The sequence below is a fragment of the Tribolium castaneum genome, chromosome 5, assembly GCF_031307605.1.
Source record: "Tribolium castaneum strain GA2 chromosome 5, icTriCast1.1, whole genome shotgun sequence".
Taxonomy (NCBI): Eukaryota; Metazoa; Arthropoda; class Insecta; order Coleoptera; family Tenebrionidae; genus Tribolium; species Tribolium castaneum.
In genome coordinates this window covers 5,597,922-5,622,343 of record NC_087398.1, presented here as the reverse complement: position 1 = coordinate 5,622,343, position 24,422 = coordinate 5,597,922, and the positions used below count along the sequence as shown (strand labels likewise).

Sequence of the window (24,422 nt, the reverse complement as noted above, 5' to 3'; positions counted from 1 at the left end):
ATGTTATTACGCACGTTGTGCATATAAAAACAGGAAACATAACAAGATTGGAAATTTTTGTTTATCCAAAAGTGTTTGAAGGGTTGTGATCTTAAATCTCCAAACACCCGATAACAACATTTAGGTAAATTTAATAATAAAGCCACACTCAGTGTGGTTAATTAAGTTTATCATAAATTACCTAAACATGGACTGTAAAAGTGTAAACAAAAATGAAATACGAGTCGTAGATACATACCTATAAATAAAAATTATTTTTCATTATTTGCGACGTGAAAATTAGTTTACGTTTTCGAAGAGTCGGCCACAAAGAGGCCCAAATTTATCAAGAGCTGGACCCTTTAGCCAGCGTTTAGTTCCGCCTCTGCTCAGCAAAACTATAAATTAGCGCGGCATCCGCTGCGAGATAGAATTAAGAATCGTGTCCAACGAGTTACAAGTGCTTTTAATTAAATAATGGACCAGGGATTTAAACCGAAAAAACAAACACATCCCAGAGAAACTGCAAACGTTTTATCCCTAATCACATTCTTGTAAGTACACAACCAGTTTTCCAAAAATCTAAATTTGGCCCTCCAGTTACTCCTTCGATCTCTTCAAAAAAGGCTTCAAAAAGGAGCTAGAAGATGACGACATATACGAGGTTTTGAGCGGCTGCAGATCAAAAGAACTGGGCGATCAACTGGAAGAGCAATGGCACCTGGACAAGAAGAAGAACAAGCGGCCCTCGATGGTGCGCGTCCTTTGGGCCTGTTTCGGAAAAACCTACATGCTGTTTGGGGCGATGCAGCTGATAATGAGGACTATTTTCGTGTATGTGTACCAATTTTCCACAGAATGACAAAACCAAGGTCGTGATGAGTACCTGTGGTAAATTACAGTCATGTGTTTTGATGGTATTTTGGTATAATTATGCGAAACCCGCTTTTTGCGCAATAAAATTATGTAATAAACATGTTTTCGCAGAGTTGCAGTCCCAGAAGCCCTGGGCAAACTGGTCTCGTATTTTAGTCCAGGGCAAACCGATCTGACCAAAGAAGATGCTTACTTTTATGCAGCTGCAGTCGTTGGCCTCGGGATTGTTAATTTTGTCTACACTCAAAACTATTTAATAGCATTGACCGAATTTGGGATCAAAATTCGGACGGCCGTTTGCTCTTTCATCTACCGCAAAGCACTCAAGATGACAGAGGCGTCGCTTTCCGACATAACGATGGGAAAAATCGTGACTTTGATAACAAAGGACATTTTTGCAATTGAAATGGTTGTACATTTCGGAAATGACATCTGGATTGGCCTCGTCCAAACTGCAATCATTTGTGGGTTAATTTACGGCAAAATTGGAGTTGCCGCTTTCGCGGGCGTTGGCTTTTTCCTCATAGTTCTTCCTTTACAAAGTATAATTTTCCAAGACAAGACAAAAATATTGTTACAATTTTTTTAGTATTTATTGCCAGAATGTCAACGTCGTATCGTCTGAAAACCAGTAAAAAAACCGACGAACGCATCCAACTCACCCAAGAAACCCTCTCAAGCATCAAAACGATCAAAATGTACTCGTGGGAAAACTTCTTCAACAAAAAAATTTCCTCATCACGAAAGTAAGCTCAGTCAAGTAACAAAAACCCAACACAGAAATTATTTCAGGAAAGAAGTTAATTCGATATTTAAGTTATTTTGCTTGAAGATCATCATTATAGTGATTGGAGGACTGTCCGCAAAGATCGGTTTCTACGTCCTTATCATGACCTACGTCTGGTTGGGAAACTACATCACTGCCGAAATCGTTTATTTCATCCAAAGTTGTTTCGGAAAATTGAGACACCTCCTCAGTATTTTATTCCCAATAGGGCTAACTTTCGGGGCAGAGCTTTCGGCGACTTTTATTCGACTCCGAAGTATTTTAGAGGCCGAAGAGGTGCCAACTCCTCGAAATCATCTCGCTGTTGCAATAAAAGGACCTGCGGTAATCCTCGACAAGGTCTCAGTCAAAATAAAAGGAGTTGAGCTTATTAAAAATCTCACAATGACAATACAAAAAGGGTTAAACATCGTCGTAGGTAGTGTAGGTACTGGGAAAAGCACTTTCCTGAAAACAATCCTCGAGGATTATAAAACTGACGGCAATTTGACCATTTATGGAAAACTGTCTTATGCTTCACAAGAGCCTTGGCTGTTTCCGTCAACAATCAAGCACAATATACTGTTCGGAGAGAAACTCGACCAAGAGAGGTACAAAAGAGTCCTAGAGGTTTGTGCCTTGAACTACGATCTGAACTTGTTGAGTGACGGTGATGGGACTCTTGTGGGCGACAATGGTGTCAATTTGAGCAAAGGGCAACAAGCTCGGGTCAATTTAGCCCGAGCTGTGTACAAAAACGCTGATATCTACCTACTGGACGACTGTTTGGCGGCTCTTGATGGACATGTCTGTGATTACATCTTCAAAGAGTGCATTTTGGAGTTCCTTAAAGACAAACTGTGCGTCCTGGTGACCAATAACCATGACCATATCCAGGCAGCCGATAGAATAATTGAAATAAAAACTGCCACTGCTACGTACGAAGAAAATAAAAACCGCGTCGTGTTCGAACTGCCCAAAAGTAAAGAAGTGGTCAAAAGTGACGAAATCGAGAAAGTGGAAAAGGAGCCTCCACGTACCAACCTTTACAAAGAAGCTAAAAAGAGTGGCAAAGTGGATTACGGGCCGACTTTGAAAGTCAGATGACGTCAGTTGAGCGAGTTTTGCAATACACTGAAGTGGAACAAGAGAAAAAAGAGGGCCAAATCGTCAAAGAGTGGCCACAAGAAGGCCAAATCAATTACGAAAAAGTGTCAATGAAATACGGTGAACGAACAGTTTTGAAAAACATAACTCTCACAATTCTCCCGAAACAGAAAATAGGAATTGTTGGTAGAACCGGTGCTGGAAAATCGTCGATAATTTCGACACTTTTCCGACTCTACGATATCGACGGAATTATTAAAATTGATGGGGTGGATATTCAAGACCTCTCCTTGGATTACTTACGTTCCAATATCGCTTTGATTCCGCAAGACCCTCTCCTAATCAGTGGCACGATCCGTGAAAATATTGATCCTTTGAGCAAATGCCAGGACGAGGAAATTTGGAAGATAATCAAAATTGTCAATCTCCAAGACTTTGTGACTAGTCTCAGCGACAGGATTGATAACAGTACGAGTTTGAGTGCTGGGCAAAAACAACTCTTGTGTTTAGCAAGGGCTATAGCTCGCAAGAACAAAATTATCGTTTTGGATGAAGCTACAGCGAATTTGGACAGTGAGGCGGATTCTCTCATTCGGAACGTTATCGAGGAGAATTTTGCATCTGCGACTGTGATCATAATCGCCCATAGATTAGTTTCGGTGTTAGCGGCCGATGTTGTAATGGTCGTTGATGATGGACAAATTGTTGAACAAGATAAACCCGACAAGTTGTTAGAAGATAAAAACAGTCTATTTTTTGAAATGATTAAGCAGACTTGAATAAATAAAATATGGGAAATTCTGGTCGTTTTATTTATTTAAATTATGGGTGGGTTTTTCGAAGTGCCTTAACAATTAGCACTTAATTAAAAATACAAAGGAATAATTACATATTCATAATTTTCCAGCTAAAATTGTACTCATGGTTTTTTTATTTAGTCTTAATTCCTGTTTCGTAACTTGCTTATACTTATAACAAAATTACATAATTTTGGGGAATTCCCTTGATTATGTAATTAAATAAGTTTAATTACGAGTATAAAAAACAGAGTGCGGTATTTCGTGTTTCTTATTTGCTTATTTTGTTGTCAATTTTTTATGAAAGAAATGTGGTCCATTTTGAATGCGTTTGAAGATAAAATCTTGGCCAATTATTAGAGACTAAAGTTATGAATTATTACATTTTGTGATAAAACTAATACCAAACTACAGCGTGTTCACTTATTGCCGTTGTAGAATCTTATCAATGAATTTATTAATATGTTTATCGCGTAAATTATGCTTCAAGAATCTCCAGAGGCTGGAAATGAATAAAACAATTAAAGTAAATAACCCCAACTAATCGCTGATACTTAACATAATTATGTCGATTTATGTTCTTATTGATTTGTGAAAACACTGAGATGAAAAGGCCAATTATGCACTTGTTATTTTTATTGAGAAGGAGTTCAGTGTAAATTTTTTCTCAGCTAAATCAAAAGGTATGTAAAAATACTAAATGGTTTAAGTAAATTCTTCTAATTGCCAAAATTAAAATTAAAATTTACTTTACCTAAGAAGCCAAATATAATAAAAAAAACGTCATGCCAAAGTTTGAGATTTTTTCACAATCACCGAAACATTTATTAATTGTTCTTGTTTCCAAAAGATAAGCTATCAACAAAATTGTTATTATTGTATACAATTCCTGTTTATTTACAATAGCACCTAGTTTGAGCTACGGTCAAGACAATGACTTCGCAACCATGAACATGATAAGAGATTTTAAATAATTGTAAATCTTACTATAAATCTAATTTCAACATTGTTGACAGCTTAGTTTTAATGCTAAACGATGTCTTTTACAACATGACCACTGACGTAGCAGTAAAAATTATTTGTCTTGGCATTAAGCCGTGTTTGTACTATTATTTTAAATTTTTATTATTTACTTTGATTAGATATTATATCCTCTTCATTTTTATCCCTGTCACTATGTGAGTGGCACCTGAAGACCATGGACTATCTCGGAAAACGTGAACGCAAAGTCCATCCCCAAGAGAAAGCCAACATTTTATCAAACTTATCATTTTTGTAAGACTGTGCACCTAATCACTACAACCTCTTTATCCGTGATATTTTAGCTACACTTTAAAGCTATTCAGAAAGGGTTACAAAAATGATCTGGAAGAAGACGACTTGTACGAAGTTTTGAAAAGTTACAGATCGAAAGAACTGGGCGACCAGTTGGAGGCAGAATGGGAAAAACAGAAAAAGCAAGGCAAAAACAATTCAATAGTCCGCTTGTTGTGGGCTTGCTACGGGTGGCAATACTTCCTCCTTGGTCTAGTGCAGCTCATTGTCAAAACAACGATGATGTAGTCACAACTCTGGCATCCGACTCGGCCTAATTTTTTGGTTTTAGCGTAGTCCAACCGCAAGCTTTGAGCAAAATTATTTCGTACTTCAACCCGAACCAAACTGAAATGACCAAAAAGGACGCGTATTTCTATGCGATGCTTTTGATCGCAATCAATTTAATCAATTGCATCTACGTCCACAACTATCAGCTAGCTGTAACAGGACTGGGGATCAAAGTTCGTACAGCTTTCTGCTCGTTTATTTACAGAAAAGCTCTAAAGTTGAGTCCTACAAGACTCAGCGACATATCAATCGGACGCATTGTGACGCTAATGACCAAAGATGTGCACTCTTTCGAAAGCTTCATTCACTTCGCTAACGACTTATGGATCGGAATTGTCAAGTCCGGGGTTATTTTTTACATAATTTACCGGAAAATTGGGGTTTCTGCCTTTGCAGGTGTCTTGTGTTTTGTCATTTTGTTCCCAATGCAAGGTAACGGTCAGTATAAATATTTACTGTTCTACTGACAGCGGTTTTAGCTTTTTTGGGTTCTAAATCAGCGAAGCTGCGAATGAAAATGTGTAAGAAAACAGACGATAGGTTACAACTGACTCAGGAAACTTTATCGGCGATCAAAATCATCAAAATGTATACTTGGGAGAAGTTTTTTGACAAGAAAATTTCAGATGCCAGAAAGTGGGTATAGTTTATTTTGGCACAAATTTTAAGTGTTACTTCCAGGAAAGAGATTAAAACAATGCACACCAACTTCTACCTGAAGTTTATTGTGCTACAGATCGGTAATTTGAGTGGCAAAATGACCTTCTACCTCCTCATCATGACCTACACTTGGCTCGATAACCACGTAACCGCTGAAATCGTTTATTTTGTCGAAAGTTGCCTCCAAATCGTCACTCACACCATCAGCATTCTTTTCCCCATCGGAATCACACAAACAGCCGAACTGTCCGCTTCTATTAAACGAATCGGCAATGTGTTAAAAGCATTAGAAGTGCAAACGGAACAACACGAAGATCATTTAACAATCAAACCAAAAATCACTCTTAAGGACGTCAGTGTTAACTTCAAGGACAAGGAAATCCTCCACTCCATAAACCTGACGCTTGACATGGGAGTCACTCTCATCACTGGTCCTGTGGGAAGCGGCAAAAGCTTCCTCTTGAAGACGATCCTCCAGGACTACGAACCTTCAAGCGGAGGCTTAGTTTCCAAAGGACGAATTTCCTACGCTTCGCAGGAACCGTGGCTGTTCCCGTCCTCAATCAAGCAAAATATCTTATTCGGGCAAAAGTACGACGAAAAACGCTACAACGAAGTCCTGAAGGTGTGTGCGCTCGTGTACGACTTTGACCTGCTATCAGCCGGTGATAACACAATTGTTGAAGACCGCGGAATCAATTTGAGCAAAGGACAACAAGCTCGGATCAACCTAGCTCGGGCTGTGTACAAAGAGAGCGAGATTTACCTCCTGGACGATTGCCTGTCGGCGTTGGACGCCCACGTCAGTGATTTTATTTTCAAAGAGTGCATTTTGAAATTCTTGAGAAACAAACTGGTGGTCTTCGTCAGCCACAACGCCAGTCATGTGAAGGACGTTGACAATGTTGTTATCATGCACGATGGCTCGGTCTCGTCCTGCGTCAAGTCGTCCGAAATTTCCGAAACCCAAATTTTGGAGGAGATAATCAACGATAAGGAAAAAACTGAGGATTTAATCGATGAGGACGAGGACGAAGCGAACGAAAAAACCAAACTAGTGACCGAAACCACCAAAGAGCGGAAGGTTTACCAGGAAATTAAAAAGAAAGGCGAGGTGGACCTCTCCGTTTACACCAAATACATCAAATTTGGTGGCGGGTTTTTCATCTTCACGCTACTGCTAGTCGCGTTTGGCGTTTCGCAATTTGTTCACAGCTATGCGGACAAATTGGTTAGCCAATGGTAAAAAACGGAGTCTCAGTAATAAAATATAAACAACTTGTTTTAGGGTTAATCTCGAGAGGAAAATCTCCAACTTCACTTTTAGTAATAGTACGAATCTGACGGAACAACAGAAGGGGACCATAATAAGCCATCGCGATTTCACCCAACACCTGTTCAGCGCAATGACGGCTCTAACTGTAGCTTTCGAACTTGGCCGAATTTTGGCACTTTTTGCCGTTGCAAGGAGAGCCTCCATCAAGCTGCACAAATATATGACTGACCATATTATCAAAGCCACGATGCATTTCTTTGACACCAATTTTATCGGCAATATTTTGAACCGGTTCTCGAAGGATTTGTCGACGATTGACGAGCATTTGCCGTTTGTGATTTTCCAAGTCTTTAGAGTACGTTCCCTAGGGCCGTGGATTTTTTCTCATTTATTTTTGCAGGCATTTCTCGTAATAGTCGGCGTTTTGATCCTGATATACACAGTCATTAAATCATTTCTAATCCCGACACTGATGTTCTTCTGCCTTTTGGCAGTAATTAGGCGATATTATCTGCCAACAGGACGAAGTCTTAAGCGTCTGGATGCTGCTAGTGAGTGAATTTGTATTAATTTTTCGTACTAAAGACAATAATTTCAAGCTCGAAGTCCAGTCGTGGGTCACTTGAACGCAACCCTTGAAGGTCTGACAACAATCCGGGCTTTCAAAGCCGAACAAATCCTGCGAGATGAATACGACAGGCACCAGGACCTTTACACTTCAGCCACGTACAATTTCCAGTGCAGCATGCGGGCTTTTGCCTACTGTTTGGACACTTTCAACACACTTTTTATCGCATCGGTGGTTTTAAGATTTGTTATTTTCGATGACGGTAATTTATTTATCCAAATTTACTTAAACTATTGATAATTTTTAGTCAAAGAGGCCGGAGACGTAGGTCTTGCCATCACTCAGGCGTTCCGAATGACGGGAACTTTGCAGTGGGGGATCCGGCAGTGGGCCGAAATTGAAAATTCGATGACTTCAGTCGAACGCGTCCTTGAATACACCGAAGTCAAGCAGGAGAACAATCAAGGACAGACGCTGGACTGTTGGCCCACGAAAGGCGAAGTCAGATACGAAAACGTCTACTTGTCGTACACCAACTCCGAGGAGTATGTCCTGAAAGACATTAATTTTACCGCGAACCCGAGGGAAAAAATCGGGATCGTCGGCAGAACAGGCGCTGGGAAGTCGTCAATCATCTCGACTTTGTTCCGGTTGTACGAAGTCAAAGGAACAATCACGATTGACGGAGTTGACATCAAAACCTTGTCTTTGGATTACTTGCGGAGGAATATTTCCATCATCCCGCAAGACCCAGTTCTTTTCAGTGGGAGAATCCGCGATAATATTGATCCTGAAGGACTTTACACAGATGATCAAATTTGGAAAGCTATCGAAACGGCCAATTTGAAGCCGCTTGTTCCGAGTTTAGATTACGAAATTACGGAAAATGGTTCCAACTTTAGCGTTGGCCAGAGACAGTTGATTTGCTTGGCGAGAGCTGTCATCCGTAATAACAGAATTATCGTCCTGGATGAAGCTACAGCCAATATGGACAGAGAGACCGATGCTTTGATTCACCAAACAATTCATGAGAACTTTGCGTCTTGTACTGTTTTCACAATAGCGCACAAATTACACACGATTATAAACTCGGACAAGGTGATTGTTATGGATAAAGGACAGATTATCGAGTGCGATGATCCCAATAGTTTGTTGCAAAATACAGAAGGTGTGTTTTATAATATGGTCAAAAAATCGGGGCTGCTACCGACAGCCGAAGCATAAAGTGATTTGTATTTATTTAAGGGTGTTTATTTATGTTAATTTGTGGTTCCTAAAAATATGTGTTGTTTTCTTAAATTAAGAAAAAGCAATAATAATAATAATAATAAAAAATACAGAAAAAAAAAGTTATTATTTATTTGGCATACCGTTCTATTACCTGTCCTTTCTTCCTTTTCGCAATGTTAGATTAACAAAATTCCTGACAATCTAACAGAAAAATTTGAAATTTATTGACTTTTATTTAAAAATCCTGCACACGTGATATTGTTTGGTACTCGCACTGCTGGCACTTACCATTTAAAAAAGTGGTTTTATGAAACAAGTTAATAAACAGAATTGTTTATTTGCTTAATTCGTAATAGTCTTGTGGGTGGTGTTTTAAATTACCAGTAACTGTGTAGAGTACAACTCTAAAAATTGTCATTTACCGAAAGAATGTAAAGAGTTAGTGTTTAATTTTTAACATTTTGGTATTTATTAATCATTATTACTCCAATGTCTACACATAACTACTGAATAAATTTCAGAATGAACATTTAAAAGTATCTTTGAGAGATTAATGAAATTTTCATGTCACAACGTTGTTGACGCATGATTAGATCCGCAAATAAGTTATAGAGTGGTACGTACGTAAGTTAAGATAATGGATAACAGATAAAGTTTCAAAAACTGCAAAATATGGATCACGTTAAAAAGCGGGCTGGACCAAGGCATCCGCTTCTTAAGGCAAACCTGGTTTCGGTGGCCACGTTCTTGTAAGACGTCTCTTAAAATTGAAACAGGTACATTTAGGTTTTTTTCAGTTACACATTGAAATTATTTAGAAAAGGTGCTAAACTAGACTTGGAAGAAGAAAACCTCTATGAAACTTTACCTAAATTCAAATCAGATAAATTAGGAAATGAACTTGAAAAAGGGTGGGAAAAGGAAGGCAAAAACTCAGTATGGCGTCTACTGTTCATTTGTTACGGAAAAGAAGTCTTTCTTTTGGGGTTGTCAGAGTTGGTATTTAAATCACTAATTATGTACGAATGAGTGATAGTTTTAGAGACAAGACTTATTGTTGCATTTCAGAATACTCCAACCACATGCACTGAGTAAAATAATTAGCTACTTTAGTCCAAACCAGACCAGTATGACCAAAAACGATTTATATTCATACGCTGGTCTTATGATTGTCATCAACGTTACAGATTTTGTTTACACCCACAATTATTTTCTAGCACTGAATACACTAGGAATTCGAATTCGTACAGCACTTTGTTCCCTCATTTACTGCAAAGCATTAACACTAAGACAAGACCAAATTTCAATCGGAAAATTTACCAACCTCTTGACTAAAGACATTCCCAGTTTGGAGGCTTTTCCATATTTCGTTAATGACTTATGGATTGTGATTCTCCAAACAATCGTCGTTTCTTTCGTAATGTACCAAAAACTGCAAGTGGCCACCTTTGCAGGAGTTGGACTTTTCATAATCGTATTGCCGTTACAAAGTAATTATTAGTAAACTAAAAATTCAAAATTACACCGAACTGCTGCAGTTTATATGGGCTCTTGGGCGGCTAAATTACGAATGAAAATGTGCAAAAAAGTAGATGAACGATTGCAAACTACACAGGAAACTTTATCAGCAATCAAAATTATTAAAATGTACACTTGGGAGAAGTTTTTTATTAACAGAGTCTCCAAAACAAGAAAGTAAGTTCTTTTAGGAACGTATTAATTCGTCTTTTCCTCGCAACTTTTTAGAAATGAAGTTAAAAGTATGCACCGGATTTTTTACTTGATATTCTTGCTAATCGAAATTGGCGTTCTTAATGGTAACATTGCCTTTTACCTTCTCATAATGACCTACAAATGGTTGGGGAACCTTGTAACTGCTGAAATCGTCTACTTTATTGATAGTTGCTTTAATAATTTAGTATTTGCCTTAGGGATACGTTTCCCTTACGCTCTTACACAAATAGCAGAAGCTGTTGCCTCCGTCAAAAGAATAGAAGACGTTTTAAAGGCACCAGAATTGCACGAAAACGTAAATGACGCTAATCCAATAATCAAACCAAAAATTAATTTAAAAAATGTTAATGTTGCCTTTAGCGACACTCAAATTCTTCATTCTATCAATTTAGATATTGACTTGGGCGTCACTCTAATAACAGGACCTGTCGGAAGTGGCAAAAGCTTTCTGCTGAAAACGATACTAAGGGAATACGAACCCACCAATGGTAGCATCCTAACCCAAGGACGCATCTCTTACGCTTCTCAAGATCCTTGGCTTTTTCCTTCTTCGATCAAACAGAATATTTTGTTTGGGGAAAAATACGACGAAGCCCGATACCAACAAGTGTTGAAAGTTTGTGATTTGATTTACGACTTTGAGCTATTGGCAGACGGTGATAACACCATTGTTGAAGATCGCGGTAATAATTTGAGCAAAGGACAGCAAGCTCGGGTCAATTTAGCTCGTGCCGTTTACCGAGAGAGCGAAATTTACCTCCTGGATGACTGTTTGTCAGCTCTCGATAGCCAAGTCAACGACTATATTTTCAAAGAATGTATTTTGAAATTTCTCCAAAACAAACTAGTGGTGTTTGTTAGTCATAACGTGAGCCATGTGAAAGAAGTTGATAATGTTATAGTAATGCGGCATGGATCTATCCTGTCTCATGCCAAGTCCACGGAAATTCCTGAAAAGGAAATTTTGGAAGAAATCAAAGGAAATGAAAAGGAACTGCGCAAAGTAGAGAATGAAGACGGCGTGGATGAGGAAAGTAAACTGATAACCGAAGCAATAAAAGAACAAAAAGTGTACCAAGAATTCAAAAAGCAAGGCGTCGTTGAATTGGAAGTGTACAAGAAATATATGCAATACTGGGGTGGTATTTTTGTCACTCTTTTAATTCTTGCAGTTTTTGGTATTTCGCAGTTTGTTCAAAGTTATTCCGACAAATTAGTTAGTAAATGGTATTGTTTTCTCAACTGTTAAAGAACAAACTAATCGAACTTTTTCAGGGTCAACACTGAACAAAAGCTAGCAAATCTCACTCTCTATGACGTTACGAATAGTACAGATATGACCAAAGAAGAAACAATAGAAAATCGTAATTATATTTTAAAAATGTATACAACGATGATAATCGTAAACAGCGTTTGTCATCTCGGTTGTATGTTTGTCCTGTTCAAAGTGATTCAACGAACTTCCATAAAGTTACACAAACACATGATCACCCACATGGTCAATGCCAGAATGAACTTTTTCGACACCAATTTCATCGGCAACATCTTGAACAGATTTTCTAAAGATTTGACTGTAATTGACGCCGGTCTCCCAATTACTTATTATCAAATTTTCAGAGTAAGAGATTGTAAAAAGAGTTGCACTATCCTAATCTTTTGGTTTAGATGTTTTCCAGTATGATTGGAATAATGTCGCTGATTGCAACCGTTAACACATTTTTTCTCGTTCCTTCGTTTTTATTTTTCGGACTGCTGATGGTAATTTGTAAATATTACCTTCGGACAGCTCGCAGTTTAAAACGCCTGGAAGCCACCAGTCTGTTTAAAAAAATTGCAAGTATATTAATTTTGGAATCGTGTTTACAGCACGAAGCCCAGTGATTGGTTATTTGAACGCCACCCTTGAAGGCCTAACAACAGTCCGAGCATTTAAGAATCAAAGCACTTTGAGACAAGAGTACGATCGTCATCAGGATTTGTACACTTCGGCTTCTTACACTGCTTGCTCCTCAAGGGAAGCTTTCGCGTTCTGTCTAGATTTCCTCTGTTTTATTTTTGTAGCTTCAATTATCTCACGATTTATGTTTTTCAGTGATGGTGATTAATCCAATTAAGTCATACATTTGTTACGACTTTTCTTGTAGAAATGTTGGGTGGTGACGTTGGCCTTGCCATATCTCAAGCTTTAAAAATGACCGGAACTCTACAATGGGCAGTACGAATTTGGTCCGAAATGGAAAACTCAATGACCTCAGTTGAACGAGTCCTGGAATATATTGAAGTCAAACAGGAGAATAAACAAGGACAGGTCCTAGAAAACTGGCCGAAAAAAGGCGAAGTCAAATACGAAAATGTTTCCTTGTCTTATAACAACTCGAACGAATATGTCCTGAAAAACGTGAATTTCACGGCCAATCGGCAGGAAAAAATCGGAATCGTCGGTAGAACGGGTGCTGGAAAATCGTCTATGGTTTCAACGCTTTTCCGCCTGTACGAAGTCGAGGGAAAAATTACAATCGATGGCGTTGATACAAAAACACTAGCTTTGGATTTCTTGAGAAAGCATGTCTCCATTATCCCGCAGGATCCAGTCCTGTTTTCGGGAACAATCCGCGAAAACATCGATCCTGAGGGAACTTACTCTGATAAAGAGATTTGGAAGATGCTTGAAACGGCGCATTTGAAGAAATTTGTTCCAAGTTTGGATTACAATATTGTTGGAAACAGCTCAAATTTTAGTGTTGGCCAAAAGCAGTTGATTTGTTTAGCCCGAGCACTCGTTAGAAATAACAAAATTATAGTCCTGGATGAAGCAACGGCCAACATGGACCCGGAAACAGATGCTTTGATACATCAGACGATACAGGAGAATTTTTCCTCATGCACCGTTTTAGCGATAGCGCACAAACTTGATTCGGTACTGAATTCAGATAAAATCATCGTTATGGAAAGAGGGGAGATTATTGAGTGTGGTGACCCTCGCAGTTTGTTGCAAAGTAAAGAAGGTGCCTTTTATGAAATGGTGAAGAAATCAGAGTTGTTGTGACATTATTCTGTTCCAAGATTTAAATAATTAATAAATAAGTTTTTTTAAGTTTATGGTATTCATTATCCTAACTCCTCCATTAACATTACAACAAATTACCTATTAGGTAATTAATGTCAATGATTTTTTTTGTCGTTTATAAGAAACGACAATTTTTAGCCCCATCTCAGGTCAATTTAAATTTCCTTAAATTGCAAATTTTTAAAGTTGAAAATTATGCCAATTACTGATGATTCAAAGCACCCACGAGATTATTATGAATTAAGTAAGCAAATAACTTGCTTATAAATTATTTCATGAACGCGCTTTTTCGCAAAGCGTCACGCAGCAGATAACTGCGAACATTAAGCGAATTAAATTCAAAACCAACACTAAATAGAAGAGTGTATTTTTAGATCCACAACTTGACAAAATAGTTAAAGACGATAAATGGTAGAAAACAATGGACAACAGTTTACATATAGGGAAATAAATATTTAAACTAAGCGATTAGAACGTCATTTAATTCATGTAAATAATACTTGAGGCCTTGTCTAAAAAACGCCAAAGAAATTTCCACGCAAGCAGAAGCTTTCAAGAGCACCAAGTGTTGAACATGGACCATATAAAAAAACATATCAAAGAAACACATCCAATTCTTAAAGCCAACGTCGTTTCTTTGATCACATTTTTGTAAGCAATTAATACAATTATAAACAAGACCTAACGCATTTTCTAGTTATACTGTAAAGTTGTTCAGAAAGGGTGCTAAACGGGATTTGGAAGAAGAAGATTTGTACGAGGTTTTACCCAAGTACAGATCGGACAGATTAGGAGACGAGTTTGAAAGAGAATGGGAAAAACAGAAAACAAAACGGGACAGAAACTCAATTTTGCGCCTGTTGTGGGCTTGCTATGGAAAAGAAATTTTCCTCTTGGGGGTGTCACAGTTGGCGGTTAAAACCCTGTTGATGTAAGTAATAGTCTGCCAAATACCACTATTTATTTCCGGTTCCAGAATAGTTCAACCACATGCTTTGAGCAAAATAATCAGTTATTTCAATCCGAACCAAACCGAAATGACCAAAAACGATCTGTATTTCTACGCTGGACTTTTGGTCGTTTTCAACATATTGGACTGTCTTTACTCCCACAACTACCACCTCGCTGTCACCACACTAGGGGTCAAAATTCGCACAGCTTTTTGCTCTTTCATTTACCGGAAAGCCTTGAAACTGAGTCCTTCGAGACTTGGCGATATCTCAGTCGGAAAAATCATAAATCTGATTACTAAAGATGTTCATGCTTTAGAACGGTTTTCGTATTTAGCCAACGACTTATGGATTGCAATTCTCAAAACAATCATCGTTTCCTTCATCATTTACAGGAAACTTTATTTGGCAACTTTTGCAGGAGTGGGGTTTTTCATAATTATATTGCCCATTCAAAGTAAGTTAAAAAAACAAGAAAATAAAAAAAAATAAAAAATTGCAGTTTACATGGGGACGTGGGCCGCCAAGTTACGTATGAAAATGTGCAAGAAAGTAGACGAACGATTACAAGCAACCCAAGAGACTTTATCAGCAATTAAGATCATTAAAATGTACACTTGGGAGAAGTTTTTTACCAAGAAAGTCACCGACTCTAGAATGTAATTTTTTATAACGAATTTATTTATTTCTGGGTGTTATATTTTCAGCAAAGAAATCAAGAGCATGCACCTCATTTTTTACTTAAAGTTCTTTCTGCTTCAAATCGGTGTATTGAATGGTAACATTGCCTTCTATCTTCTTATTATGACCTACAAATGGTTGGGGAACCACATAACTGCGGAAATAGTCTACTTCATTGACAGCTTGTTCCATATCTTGACACACACTTTAGGTATACGTTTCCCAAGTGCTATTTCACAAATTGCAGAAACTACAGCCTCTATCAAGAGAATTGGAAACGTACTGAAAGCACTAGAGCTGCAAGAAGTTTCAGACGCAAATCATCTAATCATCAAACCTAAAATCTCGCTGAAAAACGTGGACATTGCCTTAAAAGACACTAAAATTCTTCATTCGGTCAATTTAGATATCGATTTAGGGGTCACTCTAATAACAGGACCTGTCGGAAGTGGCAAAAGCTTTCTGCTGAAAACGATACTAAGGGAATACGAACCCACCAATGGTAGCGTCCTGACCCAAGGACGCATCTCTTACGCTTCTCAAGACCCTTGGCTTTTTCCTTCTTCGATCAAACAGAATATTTTGTTTGGGGAAAAATACGACGAAGCCAGATACCAAGAAGTGTTAAAAGTTTGTGCTTTGATTTACGATTTTGAGCTATTGGCAGACGGTGATAACACCATTGTTGAAGATCGCGGTAATAATTTGAGCAAAGGACAGCAAGCTCGGGTCAATTTAGCTCGTGCCGTTTACCGAGAGAGCGAAATTTACCTCCTGGATGACTGTTTGTCAGCTCTCGATAGCCAAGTCAGCGACTATATTTTCAAAGAATGTATTTTAAAATTTCTCCAAAACAAATTAGTGGTGTTTGTTAGCCATAACGTGAGTCACTTGAAAGAAGTTGATAGTGTTATAGTGATGCGGCATGGGTCTATCCTGTCTCATGCCAAGTCCACGGAAATTTCCGAAAAGGAAATTCTGGAAGAAATCAGCGAAGAAGATGAAAAGGAACTGTGTGAGGAGGAGGACGAGGACGTGAATGAAGAAAGCAAACTAATAACTGAGACGACAAGGGAACGGAAAGTGTACCAAGAAGTTAAAAAGAAAGGTGCAGTTGAATTAGAAGTGTACAAGAAATACCTGCATTACGGAGGCGGTATTTTCGCTTTCCTACTTGTTATCGCAATTTATGGCGTTTCACAATTTGTTCAAAGTTATTCCGATAAATTAGTCAGCAAATGGTAAGCCTCTCCAAACAGTGGACCAAAAAAAACAACTTTGTTTAAGGGTCAACACTGAGCAAAAATTAGCCAATTTCACTCTCTACAACATTACAAACACCACAGATCAGACTGAAGAAGAAACAATTGAAAAACGCGACTACATTTTAAAAATGTTCACGGCAATGATAGTTCTAAGCACGGTTTTTAACTTGAGCCGATCTTTTGGATTCTACAGTGTGATCAAAAGAGCTTCGCTAAATTTGCACAAGCACATGATCATGCATATGGTCAACGCCACAATGTCCTTCTTTGACACCAATTTCATTGGCAACATTTTAAACCGATTTTCAAAAGACTTGACGGTCATAGACGAACACCTGCCCTTTATTTACCACCAAGTGTTTAGGGTAAAAATTAGAACGTATAAAACGCCAAACTTAGTAGTTTTTTTAGACTTTTTTTGTCGTAACTGGAATAATGACACTTATAGCAACAGTTAACACATTTTTCCTTATCCCGACCTTTTTCTTCTTTGGATTATTGATGATAATTCGCGGATATTACCTTCGCACAGCTCGAAGTTTAAAAAGACTGGATGCCACAAGTAATTGTTAAACACAATAAACAGTACAGTAATTTATAATTTATAGCTAGAAGTCCAGTGGTGGGTCACCTGAATGCAACCCTTGAAGGTCTAACAACAATCAGAGCTTTCAAGGCTGAGGAAATCCTAAGACATGAATATGACCGCCACCAAGATTTGTACACTTCTGCGTCCTATATCTCGTATTCTTCCATGAGAGCCTATGCCTTTTTCTTGGACATTTTGTGCGTCATTTTCATAGCGTCAATAATTTCAAGATTTATTTTTTTCGATGAGGGTAACTCATGTAATAAGTTACCATATATTTTTTTAATTATTTGTTTAGAGATTTTGGCTGGTGACGTGGGCCTTGCCATATCCCAGGCTTTGAGAATGACCGGGACCCTGCAATGGGGAGTGCGAATTTGGTCCGAAATGGAAAACTCAATGACTTCAGTTGAGCGAGTTCTGGAATACACTGAAGTCAAGCAGGAGAATAAACAAGGCCAGGTGCTGGAAAACTGGCCGAAAGAAGGCGAAGTCAAATACGAAAACGTTTATTTGTCTTATAACAACACGGACGAGTATGTTCTGAAAAACGTGAACTTCACGGCAAACCCGCAGGAGAAAATCGGAATCGTTGGTCGAACTGGCGCTGGAAAATCCTCGATAATCTCAACATTTTTCCGCTTGTACGAAGTCGAAGGAAAAATTACAATCGATGGAGTTGATACGAAAACACTAGCTTTGGATTTCTTGAGGAAACATATTTCCATTATTCCGCAGGATCCCGTTCTGTTTTCGGGAACAATCCGCGAAAACATCGATCCAGAGGGAATTTACTCTGATGAGGATATTTGGAATGCGATCGAAACGGCGCATTTGAAAAAACTAGTCTCAAGCTTGGATTACGAAATTACTGAAAGTAGTTCCAACTTTAGTGTTGGCCAAAGACAGTTGATTTGTTTAGCGAGGGCACTTATCAGGGATAATAAGATTATCGTACTGGACGAAGCCACGGCCAACATGGACCCGGAAACTGATGCTCTGATACATCAAACAATACATGAAAATTTTGCCTCGTGTACTGTTTTTACAATAGCACACAAGCTTCATTCGATACTGAATTCTGACAAAATTATCGTCATGGATAGAGGGGAGATTATTGAGTATGATGACCCGCTCAGTTTGATGCAAAATACCGAAGGCGTCTTTTACAAACTGGTGAAGAAGTCGGGATTATTACCCTCAAATTTGTCGTAATTTGGCTCAACTTATGTTCCTTGTCCCATTTCGTTGTTATTGTAAAAATCACATAAAACGCCATAAAAAAGATACTACTATGTATGTGCACTGTTTATTATAAAAATGTTGAATGAGTATCAATAAATTGTTTTTTAATCCTCCTGTAGTTTTAATATTATGGTTACATAAACTTTATTCGAAAATACACTTTTTCGGACAAGTACGACTCTAAAGTAAACCACGAGGTAAACCAAAAAAACCGTCCACAATTTTCAAAATATAAATTTTAGACAACAAAATTTGAAAAATAAAATTTAATAAAAAGATGGATAATAAGTAATTCTTGTTTGAAGCAAAATTTTGTTTAATTATTTTGTTTAAATTATTTATTTAAATATAAAAGCAAAGTGTTTGTTGCTTGGTTTATTTAAAAATTCCAATTTATGGTTAATTGTAATGATAAAGTCAAGATAAAGTAGAAAACCTAACTTAACAAACTTCCAATACGTAAGGACATGTTAATACTTATTACCTTGTAAAAAGTATTAAACTCGTATTTATAATTTTTCCATTATCTTAAAATTAAAATTTAAACTTATGGTACTGATAAAGAGAATAACAATACCAGAGAGGGGTCTTGGTGTTTATGACTGATAGTATAAATAATAAATTAAACTATTTAAAACAATTAAATAATACAAGTTAATTTTTTAAACGAGCTTTTTAACTTCTTTTTTAAATCTAGAGCATTTCCTTTGTAAGGTTTAAAATGCTGCACTTGTATGAAATGTACAGCACAAATTTGAATCGGCACTTTTAAATGATATTGACGTTTCCTTATTTTCAGCCGGCACTCAAAAAACGCTACACGATGAATTATAGCTATTTACCACAATTTTTTTCTTGACAATAATAAACAATACCACACAGCTACAAAGCTAATAAACTCAGAATCAGAAGTAAAGAGTCAATAAAAATATTAGAATAAATTTCTGGTAATATTTTGTATGATTACTTCATCTGAGCTGGATCCTTTTATATTTGTAACAACCAACAAGGCAGTACTACAAACCAAAGAAGCTACAGCTAACCACGCACGCTTCATTAGGCCCTACAGACATTCGTATTGAGATTCCTCTTACCTTTTCCTCATCCACAGTCTCAATTATACAATTGGTCCTAATTTTATAATCGCCGATTAGTAAACTCGCTTGCTTTGAGTAAATTATTCGATTAAACTAGTTAAGGAGTTCCAGGATTGGCGTAATGAAGAGTTGCGTCTCAAAAATTCATAAACACAAACGGTGATAATGACTGTAGTTTGTAGACAAAAATTTGGGTAGGTAGTGTCATGATTTTCCAAGTTGTAAGTAGCATGAAAATGTTATACAAAAATAATGATTGCATCAGTCAGTGTTTGAATTAAACTTTTGCGTAAATTCCGTCAAATGTGTGTTTAATTTAAAACAATGAACAATAAGTTGCAACTAGCTTGGAGCCAGATTCTATTTGTAGCCGTTTTATCTAAAGTTGTATTAAGATTAAGAAAAAAAAACTATTCTTCACCGTCACAACGTCATTGTTTGAATAATGATAGACCAATTAACCCAACGATTTATTTCCAATAATAAATTCCATATCGAAGCGAGGAAAATTATTCAATTCAAATATTCCATCAAACGACTTCTCGCTGAGGAATCTGGAACGAGAAGCCACTAACCAATCGAGAAAAAATAAGAAAAAATCAGATAACAATAAATGGGTTCATGGGAAAACACTATGTTTGATTTGTTAATACTTATTTACTCTGCTTTACTACAAGTCTATAAAATTCCGAAAGACTCTCTGTTCTTTCTTTTAGTATTAAGTACGACTTTCAAAATGGATCACGGGGAAACACAGCAGCGTAAAACTCACCCCAAGGAACGAACCAACTTTATTTCAAACATATTCTTTATGTACAAAACCACCCTCAAGTAAAACATATAACTTAATTGCGAATTTCAGTTACGCCATCAAACTTTTCAAAAAAGGGTTCACACGAGACTTGGAAGAGAGCGACCTATACGACGTTCTTTCAGACTACAAATCGAAGAAACTAGGGGACCAACTCGAACTAGAATGGGAGAAACAGAAGAAGCGGCGGAAAAATCTATCAATAGTTCGCCTCCTGTTAAGTTGTTACGGGTTCCCGTACCTCCTTCTAGGTTTTATGCAGTTGTTCATCAACGTGGTAGAAATGTAAGTCCTTTTGCCCTTTTCAAAATCTCACCACTTGTTCCAGAATAGTCCAGCCGTATGCTTTGGGCAAACTAGTTTTGTATTTCTCGCCAGACCAAACCGAACTTACGAAGACAGACGCTTACTACTATGCTGCCATAGTCATTGGACTGAACTTCTTCCAGCGGGTGTACAAGCACAACTATTACCTCCTCCTGGCCGGATTTGGGATCAAAACTCGGGCCGCCTTCTGCTCCTTTATGTACAGAAAGGCGCTGAAGCTGAGCCCGGCCCACATGGAGGACATCTCGATCGGGAAAATCGTGACTCTGATTACCAAAGATGTCGACACGTTTGAACTTTTCATCGACTTCGGCAACGACATTTGGATCGGAATCGTCAAAACGATCGTGGTTAGTGTGATTTTTTACATCAGGATCGGCTGGTCGGCGTTCTCCGGAGTCGGGTTTTTCCTCCTAGTTTTGCCCCTACAAGGTAACATTTCGATTTTTTTGACTAGCGTTAATGTTTTGTGCAGTGTGGCTCGGTTCAAAAATCACCGCCATGAAGATGAACATGTGTAAGAAAACCGATGAAAGGCTACAAATGACACAAGAAACTCTATCAGCTATTAGGATTATCAAAATGTACACTTGGGAAAAGATTTTTGACGGCAAGATTTCCCAAGCCAGAAAGTAAGCTTCGACTGGGCTTTGCCTCAATACAAGTGTTTTTTTCCAGGAAAGAAGTCTACACGACTTACAAGATCTTCTTTGTGAGATTTTTGATCATAGTGATTGGGAGTTTAAACTCCCACATAGCTTTTTATTTAATTCTGATGACCTACATCTGGTGTGGTAATGTCATAACCGCGGAAATCGTCTACTTTATCATGGGCACGTTCCAAAATCTGTCCTACGGTCTGGCCATCCTGTTCCCCATCGGCGTCTACCAAACCGCTGAACTTAAATCGTCAATCAAGCGGATTGGTCAAATCATGAAAGCGGCAGAAATTCAATCAGAGAAAATCCCCAACACCGAAATCACAATTTTGCCCAAAATCAACATGAAAAATGTTACTGTCTCAGTCCGAGATGCCAAAATCCTGCAAAACGTTACTCTGAATATTGAAAAAGGGCTAACTCTCCTCACTGGTCCTGTAGGAAGCGGCAAGTCATTCCTCTTGAAGACGATCCTGCAAGACTACCAACCTGAAAAGGGAAACTTGATGGTCCAAGGCACCGTGTCTTACGCCTCCCAAGAACCCTGGCTTTTCCCGTCCTCAATCAAACAAAACATTTTATTCGGCCAAAAATACAACGAAAAGCGCTACAACGAAGTGCTGAAAGTGTGCGCTTTGATCTACGACTTCGAACTATTGGAAGCCGGTGACAACACCATAGTGGAGGATCGTGGAATAAATTTAAGTAAAGGACAACAGGCCCGCATTAACCTAGCGCGAGCCGTCTACAAGGAAAGCGACATTTACCTCCTGGACGACTCTCTGGCGGCTTTGGACGCCCACGTGAGCTCGTTTATTTTCAAAGAGTGTGTCTTGGGCTTCCTCAAAGACAAACTGGTGATCATGGTCAGTCATAACGTCGACTATGTGAAAGACAGCGATGTTATCATCGTTATGAAAAATGGGCAAATCACGCAAAGTGGAAAACTGTCCGAACTTAACACCAACGAGCTGCTGGAAACCGTCGAAGAGAAAAAGGAAAATGAAGTATGTGACGATGAAACCGGCGAAGAGGAAGCAGCAACTGAAGAAACCAAACTGATGACCGACGCGCCTGTCCAAAGAAAAGTCTACCAAGAACAGAAGCAATCTGGAGCCGTTAAAACAGCCGTCTACAACAAGTATATCAAATTCGGTGGTGGCTACTTCGTTCTGTTTCTAGTTTTTTGTATTTTCGTGTCGGCGCAAATCACGATGAGTTACACGGACAAGTTAGTGAGTGACTGGTAAGTTCAAAAAAACATAACAATGTGTAAATAAATCAATAAAAATGTAGGGTCAATTTGGAACAAAAAATTTCCAACTTCACTATACAAAATGCCACGAATACCACCGAACAGGTGGAACTCTACAGTCAGAAAAACTACATTTTCTACTTGTATACATTTATGACCATAGCCACGGGGGTTACTAGTCTGAGTCGAGCAATTGGGCTTTTGTGGTTCTCACGGAGTGCGGCCCTCAAGCTGCACAAAAACATGATCACGACTGTTATTAACGCATCAATGCAGTTCTTCGACACGAATTTCATCGGAAATATCTTGAACAGGTTCTCGAAGGATTTGATTACAGTCGACGAGTCGATTTTATTCGCTTTTTACCACGTCTTCCGAGTACGTCTCGAATGACATAGCTTATTTTTTCTACAACTTAACAACCAATTTCAGGTCCTTTTGGTCATAATTGGGATTGTGGCACTGATAGCTGGTGTTAACCCCATGTTTTTGATCCCCACTGCCATATTTCTCTTGATACTGTTGGTTTTGAGAAGGTTTTGTCTTCGAACTTCCAGGAGTTTGAAACGATTGGATGCTTTGAGTAATTTGCAAATTTTGTAATTTACACCAAGTGTAACGCAATTTTGCAGCTAGGAGTCCAGTTGTTGGCCACCTTAACGCTTCGCTTGAAGGCTTGACCACAATCCGGGCGTTCCAAGCGGAAGAAATTCTCAGAGATGAGTTCGACCGTCACCAGGATCTCTACACTTCTGCTTCCTATATTCTTCAAAGCAGCATGAGGGCGTTTGCGTTCACAATGGACACTTTGTGCAGTTTCTACATTTCGTTTATTGTTGTCAAATTTTTGTTTACCGATGATGGTATGTTACTGGTTAAGAAAACGTTGAATAATTTGTTTTTTTGTAGATGTTTTGGCCGGTCATGTTGGTCTCGCCATATCACAAGCCTTTAATCTGACTGGGACTTTACAATGGGGCATTCGCCAGTGGGCCGAAATGGAAAACCGAATGACTTCGGTCGAAAGAGTATTGGAATATACCGAAATTAAAAAAGAAAACAAACAAGGCTTGGAATTAGACAACTGGCCAAGTGTGGGAATGGTCAAGTATGAGAACGTTTGCCTGACTTATACGAATTCGAACGAACAAGTCTTAAAAAATATCAACTTCGTGGCTAATCCCAAAGAGAAGATTGGGATTGTCGGTCGAACCGGTGCCGGAAAATCGTCGATTATTTCCACCTTGTTCCGGTTATACGAAGTCGAGGGGAAGATTCTGATCGACGGTGTGGACACGAAGACCGTCTCGCTTGACTGCCTCAGAGCCAACATTTCCATCATCCCGCAGGACCCCGTCCTGTTCACGGGAACCATCCGCGAAAACATCGACCCTACCCATCGATACAAAGACGACGAGATCTGGAAAGCCATCGAAACGGCCCACTTGAAGAAACTCATCCCGAGCCTAGACTTTGAGATCGTTGAAGGAGGCTCGAATTTCAGTATAGGGCAAAGACAGTTGATTTGTCTCGCCAGAGCCGTCATCCAGAAGAACAAGATCATCGTCATGGACGAAGCCACGGCTAACATGGACCCGGAAACGGACGCCTTGATCCACAAAACCATGGAGGAGAGTTTCAAGGAGTGTACCGTTTTCACGATCGCTCACAAGTTGCAGTCGATTTTGCGAAGTGATAAAGTTATGGTTATGGACAAGGGCGAGATTGTTGAGTTTGACGAACCGACGAATTTATTGGAAAATAAGGACGGGATCTTCTACAAAATGGTGGCGAAGGCGGGACTGCTGCCGCAGAAATAGCTAATAAAAAGTGTACAGCAACTGTTGTTTTATTAAAAAAATACAAAACGCAAAAATG

The 24,422-nt window shown here is 38.5% G+C and overlaps 6 protein-coding genes across 6 annotated transcripts; all 6 read left to right on the top strand.

The window, feature by feature from the left end:
• Window positions 1–54: 54 nt before the first annotated feature.
• Window positions 55–2,848, top strand: LOC103313070 (ATP-binding cassette sub-family C member 4). The gene is made up of 5 exons (XM_008195369.3): window positions 55–533; window positions 580–813; window positions 967–1,397; window positions 1,445–1,601; window positions 1,648–2,848. Exons 1-5 carry the CDS (start codon window positions 457–459, stop codon window positions 2,726–2,728), a joined length of 1,980 nt encoding a protein of 659 aa, XP_008193591.1. The 5' UTR covers window positions 55–456; the 3' UTR covers window positions 2,729–2,848.
• On the top strand, window positions 2,839–3,507 carry LOC103313071 (ATP-binding cassette sub-family C member 4-like). The gene has a single exon (XM_064356609.1). It carries the CDS (start codon window positions 2,839–2,841, stop codon window positions 3,505–3,507), a length of 669 nt encoding a protein of 222 aa, XP_064212679.1.
• Window positions 3,508–4,189: 682 nt separating this feature from the next.
• LOC660481 (probable multidrug resistance-associated protein lethal(2)03659) lies at window positions 4,190–8,983 on the top strand. The gene is made up of 10 exons (XM_966709.5): window positions 4,190–4,208; window positions 4,668–4,800; window positions 4,851–5,084; window positions 5,132–5,562; window positions 5,610–5,766; window positions 5,812–7,032; window positions 7,079–7,421; window positions 7,467–7,617; window positions 7,666–7,896; window positions 7,942–8,983. Exons 2-10 carry the CDS (start codon window positions 4,724–4,726, stop codon window positions 8,856–8,858), a joined length of 3,762 nt encoding a protein of 1,253 aa, XP_971802.2. The 5' UTR covers window positions 4,190–4,208; window positions 4,668–4,723; the 3' UTR covers window positions 8,859–8,983.
• A 255-nt stretch (window positions 8,984–9,238) lies between these two features.
• Window positions 9,239–13,692, top strand: LOC660599 (probable multidrug resistance-associated protein lethal(2)03659). The gene is made up of 10 exons (XM_015980639.2): window positions 9,239–9,328; window positions 9,386–9,613; window positions 9,662–9,883; window positions 9,933–10,354; window positions 10,403–10,559; window positions 10,611–11,825; window positions 11,874–12,216; window positions 12,264–12,414; window positions 12,465–12,695; window positions 12,743–13,692. Exons 2-10 carry the CDS (start codon window positions 9,537–9,539, stop codon window positions 13,642–13,644), a joined length of 3,720 nt encoding a protein of 1,239 aa, XP_015836125.1. The 5' UTR covers window positions 9,239–9,328; window positions 9,386–9,536; the 3' UTR covers window positions 13,645–13,692.
• Window positions 13,693–13,990: 298 nt separating this feature from the next.
• LOC107398021 (ATP-binding cassette subfamily C member 4-like) lies at window positions 13,991–18,506 on the top strand. Its single transcript, XM_015980645.2, has 9 exons — window positions 13,991–14,316; window positions 14,363–14,596; window positions 14,642–15,072; window positions 15,118–15,274; window positions 15,323–16,537; window positions 16,584–16,926; window positions 16,973–17,123; window positions 17,170–17,400; window positions 17,449–18,506. The coding sequence occupies exons 1-9, from the start codon at window positions 14,240–14,242 to the stop codon at window positions 18,363–18,365; spliced, it is 3,756 nt and encodes a 1,251-aa protein (XP_015836131.1). The 5' UTR covers window positions 13,991–14,239; the 3' UTR covers window positions 18,366–18,506.
• Window positions 18,507–20,146: 1,640 nt separating this feature from the next.
• Window positions 20,147–24,420, top strand: LOC660659 (ATP-binding cassette sub-family C member 4). Its single transcript, XM_015980597.2, has 9 exons — window positions 20,147–20,305; window positions 20,355–20,588; window positions 20,632–21,062; window positions 21,106–21,262; window positions 21,309–22,535; window positions 22,586–22,922; window positions 22,977–23,127; window positions 23,177–23,407; window positions 23,454–24,420. The coding sequence occupies exons 1-9, from the start codon at window positions 20,229–20,231 to the stop codon at window positions 24,362–24,364; spliced, it is 3,756 nt and encodes a 1,251-aa protein (XP_015836083.1). The 5' UTR covers window positions 20,147–20,228; the 3' UTR covers window positions 24,365–24,420.
• The last annotated feature ends 2 nt before the right edge of the window (window positions 24,421–24,422 follow it).

Excerpts from the sequence above, each read along its gene's own strand:
- LOC660599 (XM_015980639.2), top strand. The coding sequence starts at position 9,537 with ATGGATCACGTTAAAAAGCGGGCTGGACCAAGGCATCCGCTTCTTAAG. Across the intron at positions 9,614-9,661 it reads GTTTCGGTGGCCACGTTCTT|TTACACATTGAAATTATTTA; the intron begins GTAAGACGTCTC and ends GGTTTTTTTCAG. Across the intron at positions 12,217-12,263 it reads CTTATTATCAAATTTTCAGA|ATGTTTTCCAGTATGATTGG; the intron begins GTAAGAGATTGT and ends CTTTTGGTTTAG.
- LOC660481 (XM_966709.5), top strand. The coding sequence starts at position 4,724 with ATGGACTATCTCGGAAAACGTGAACGCAAAGTCCATCCCCAAGAGAAA. Across the intron at positions 5,563-5,609 it reads CATTTTGTTCCCAATGCAAG|CTTTTTTGGGTTCTAAATCA; the intron begins GTAACGGTCAGT and ends CAGCGGTTTTAG. Across the intron at positions 7,897-7,941 it reads ATTTGTTATTTTCGATGACG|TCAAAGAGGCCGGAGACGTA; the intron begins GTAATTTATTTA and ends GATAATTTTTAG.
- LOC660659 (XM_015980597.2), top strand. The coding sequence starts at position 20,229 with ATGGATCACGGGGAAACACAGCAGCGTAAAACTCACCCCAAGGAACGA. Across the intron at positions 20,589-20,631 it reads TTCATCAACGTGGTAGAAAT|AATAGTCCAGCCGTATGCTT; the intron begins GTAAGTCCTTTT and ends CACTTGTTCCAG. Across the intron at positions 21,063-21,105 it reads CCTAGTTTTGCCCCTACAAG|TGTGGCTCGGTTCAAAAATC; the intron begins GTAACATTTCGA and ends TGTTTTGTGCAG.
- LOC107398021 (XM_015980645.2), top strand. The coding sequence starts at position 14,240 with ATGGACCATATAAAAAAACATATCAAAGAAACACATCCAATTCTTAAA. Across the intron at positions 16,538-16,583 it reads GATAAATTAGTCAGCAAATG|GGTCAACACTGAGCAAAAAT; the intron begins GTAAGCCTCTCC and ends ACTTTGTTTAAG. Across the intron at positions 16,927-16,972 it reads TTTACCACCAAGTGTTTAGG|ACTTTTTTTGTCGTAACTGG; the intron begins GTAAAAATTAGA and ends TAGTTTTTTTAG.
- LOC103313071 (XM_064356609.1), top strand. The coding sequence starts at position 2,839 with ATGAAATACGGTGAACGAACAGTTTTGAAAAACATAACTCTCACAATT.
- LOC103313070 (XM_008195369.3), top strand. The coding sequence starts at position 457 with ATGGACCAGGGATTTAAACCGAAAAAACAAACACATCCCAGAGAAACT. Across the intron at positions 1,398-1,444 it reads CATAGTTCTTCCTTTACAAA|TATTTATTGCCAGAATGTCA; the intron begins GTATAATTTTCC and ends CAATTTTTTTAG. Across the intron at positions 1,602-1,647 it reads AAAATTTCCTCATCACGAAA|GAAAGAAGTTAATTCGATAT; the intron begins GTAAGCTCAGTC and ends AAATTATTTCAG.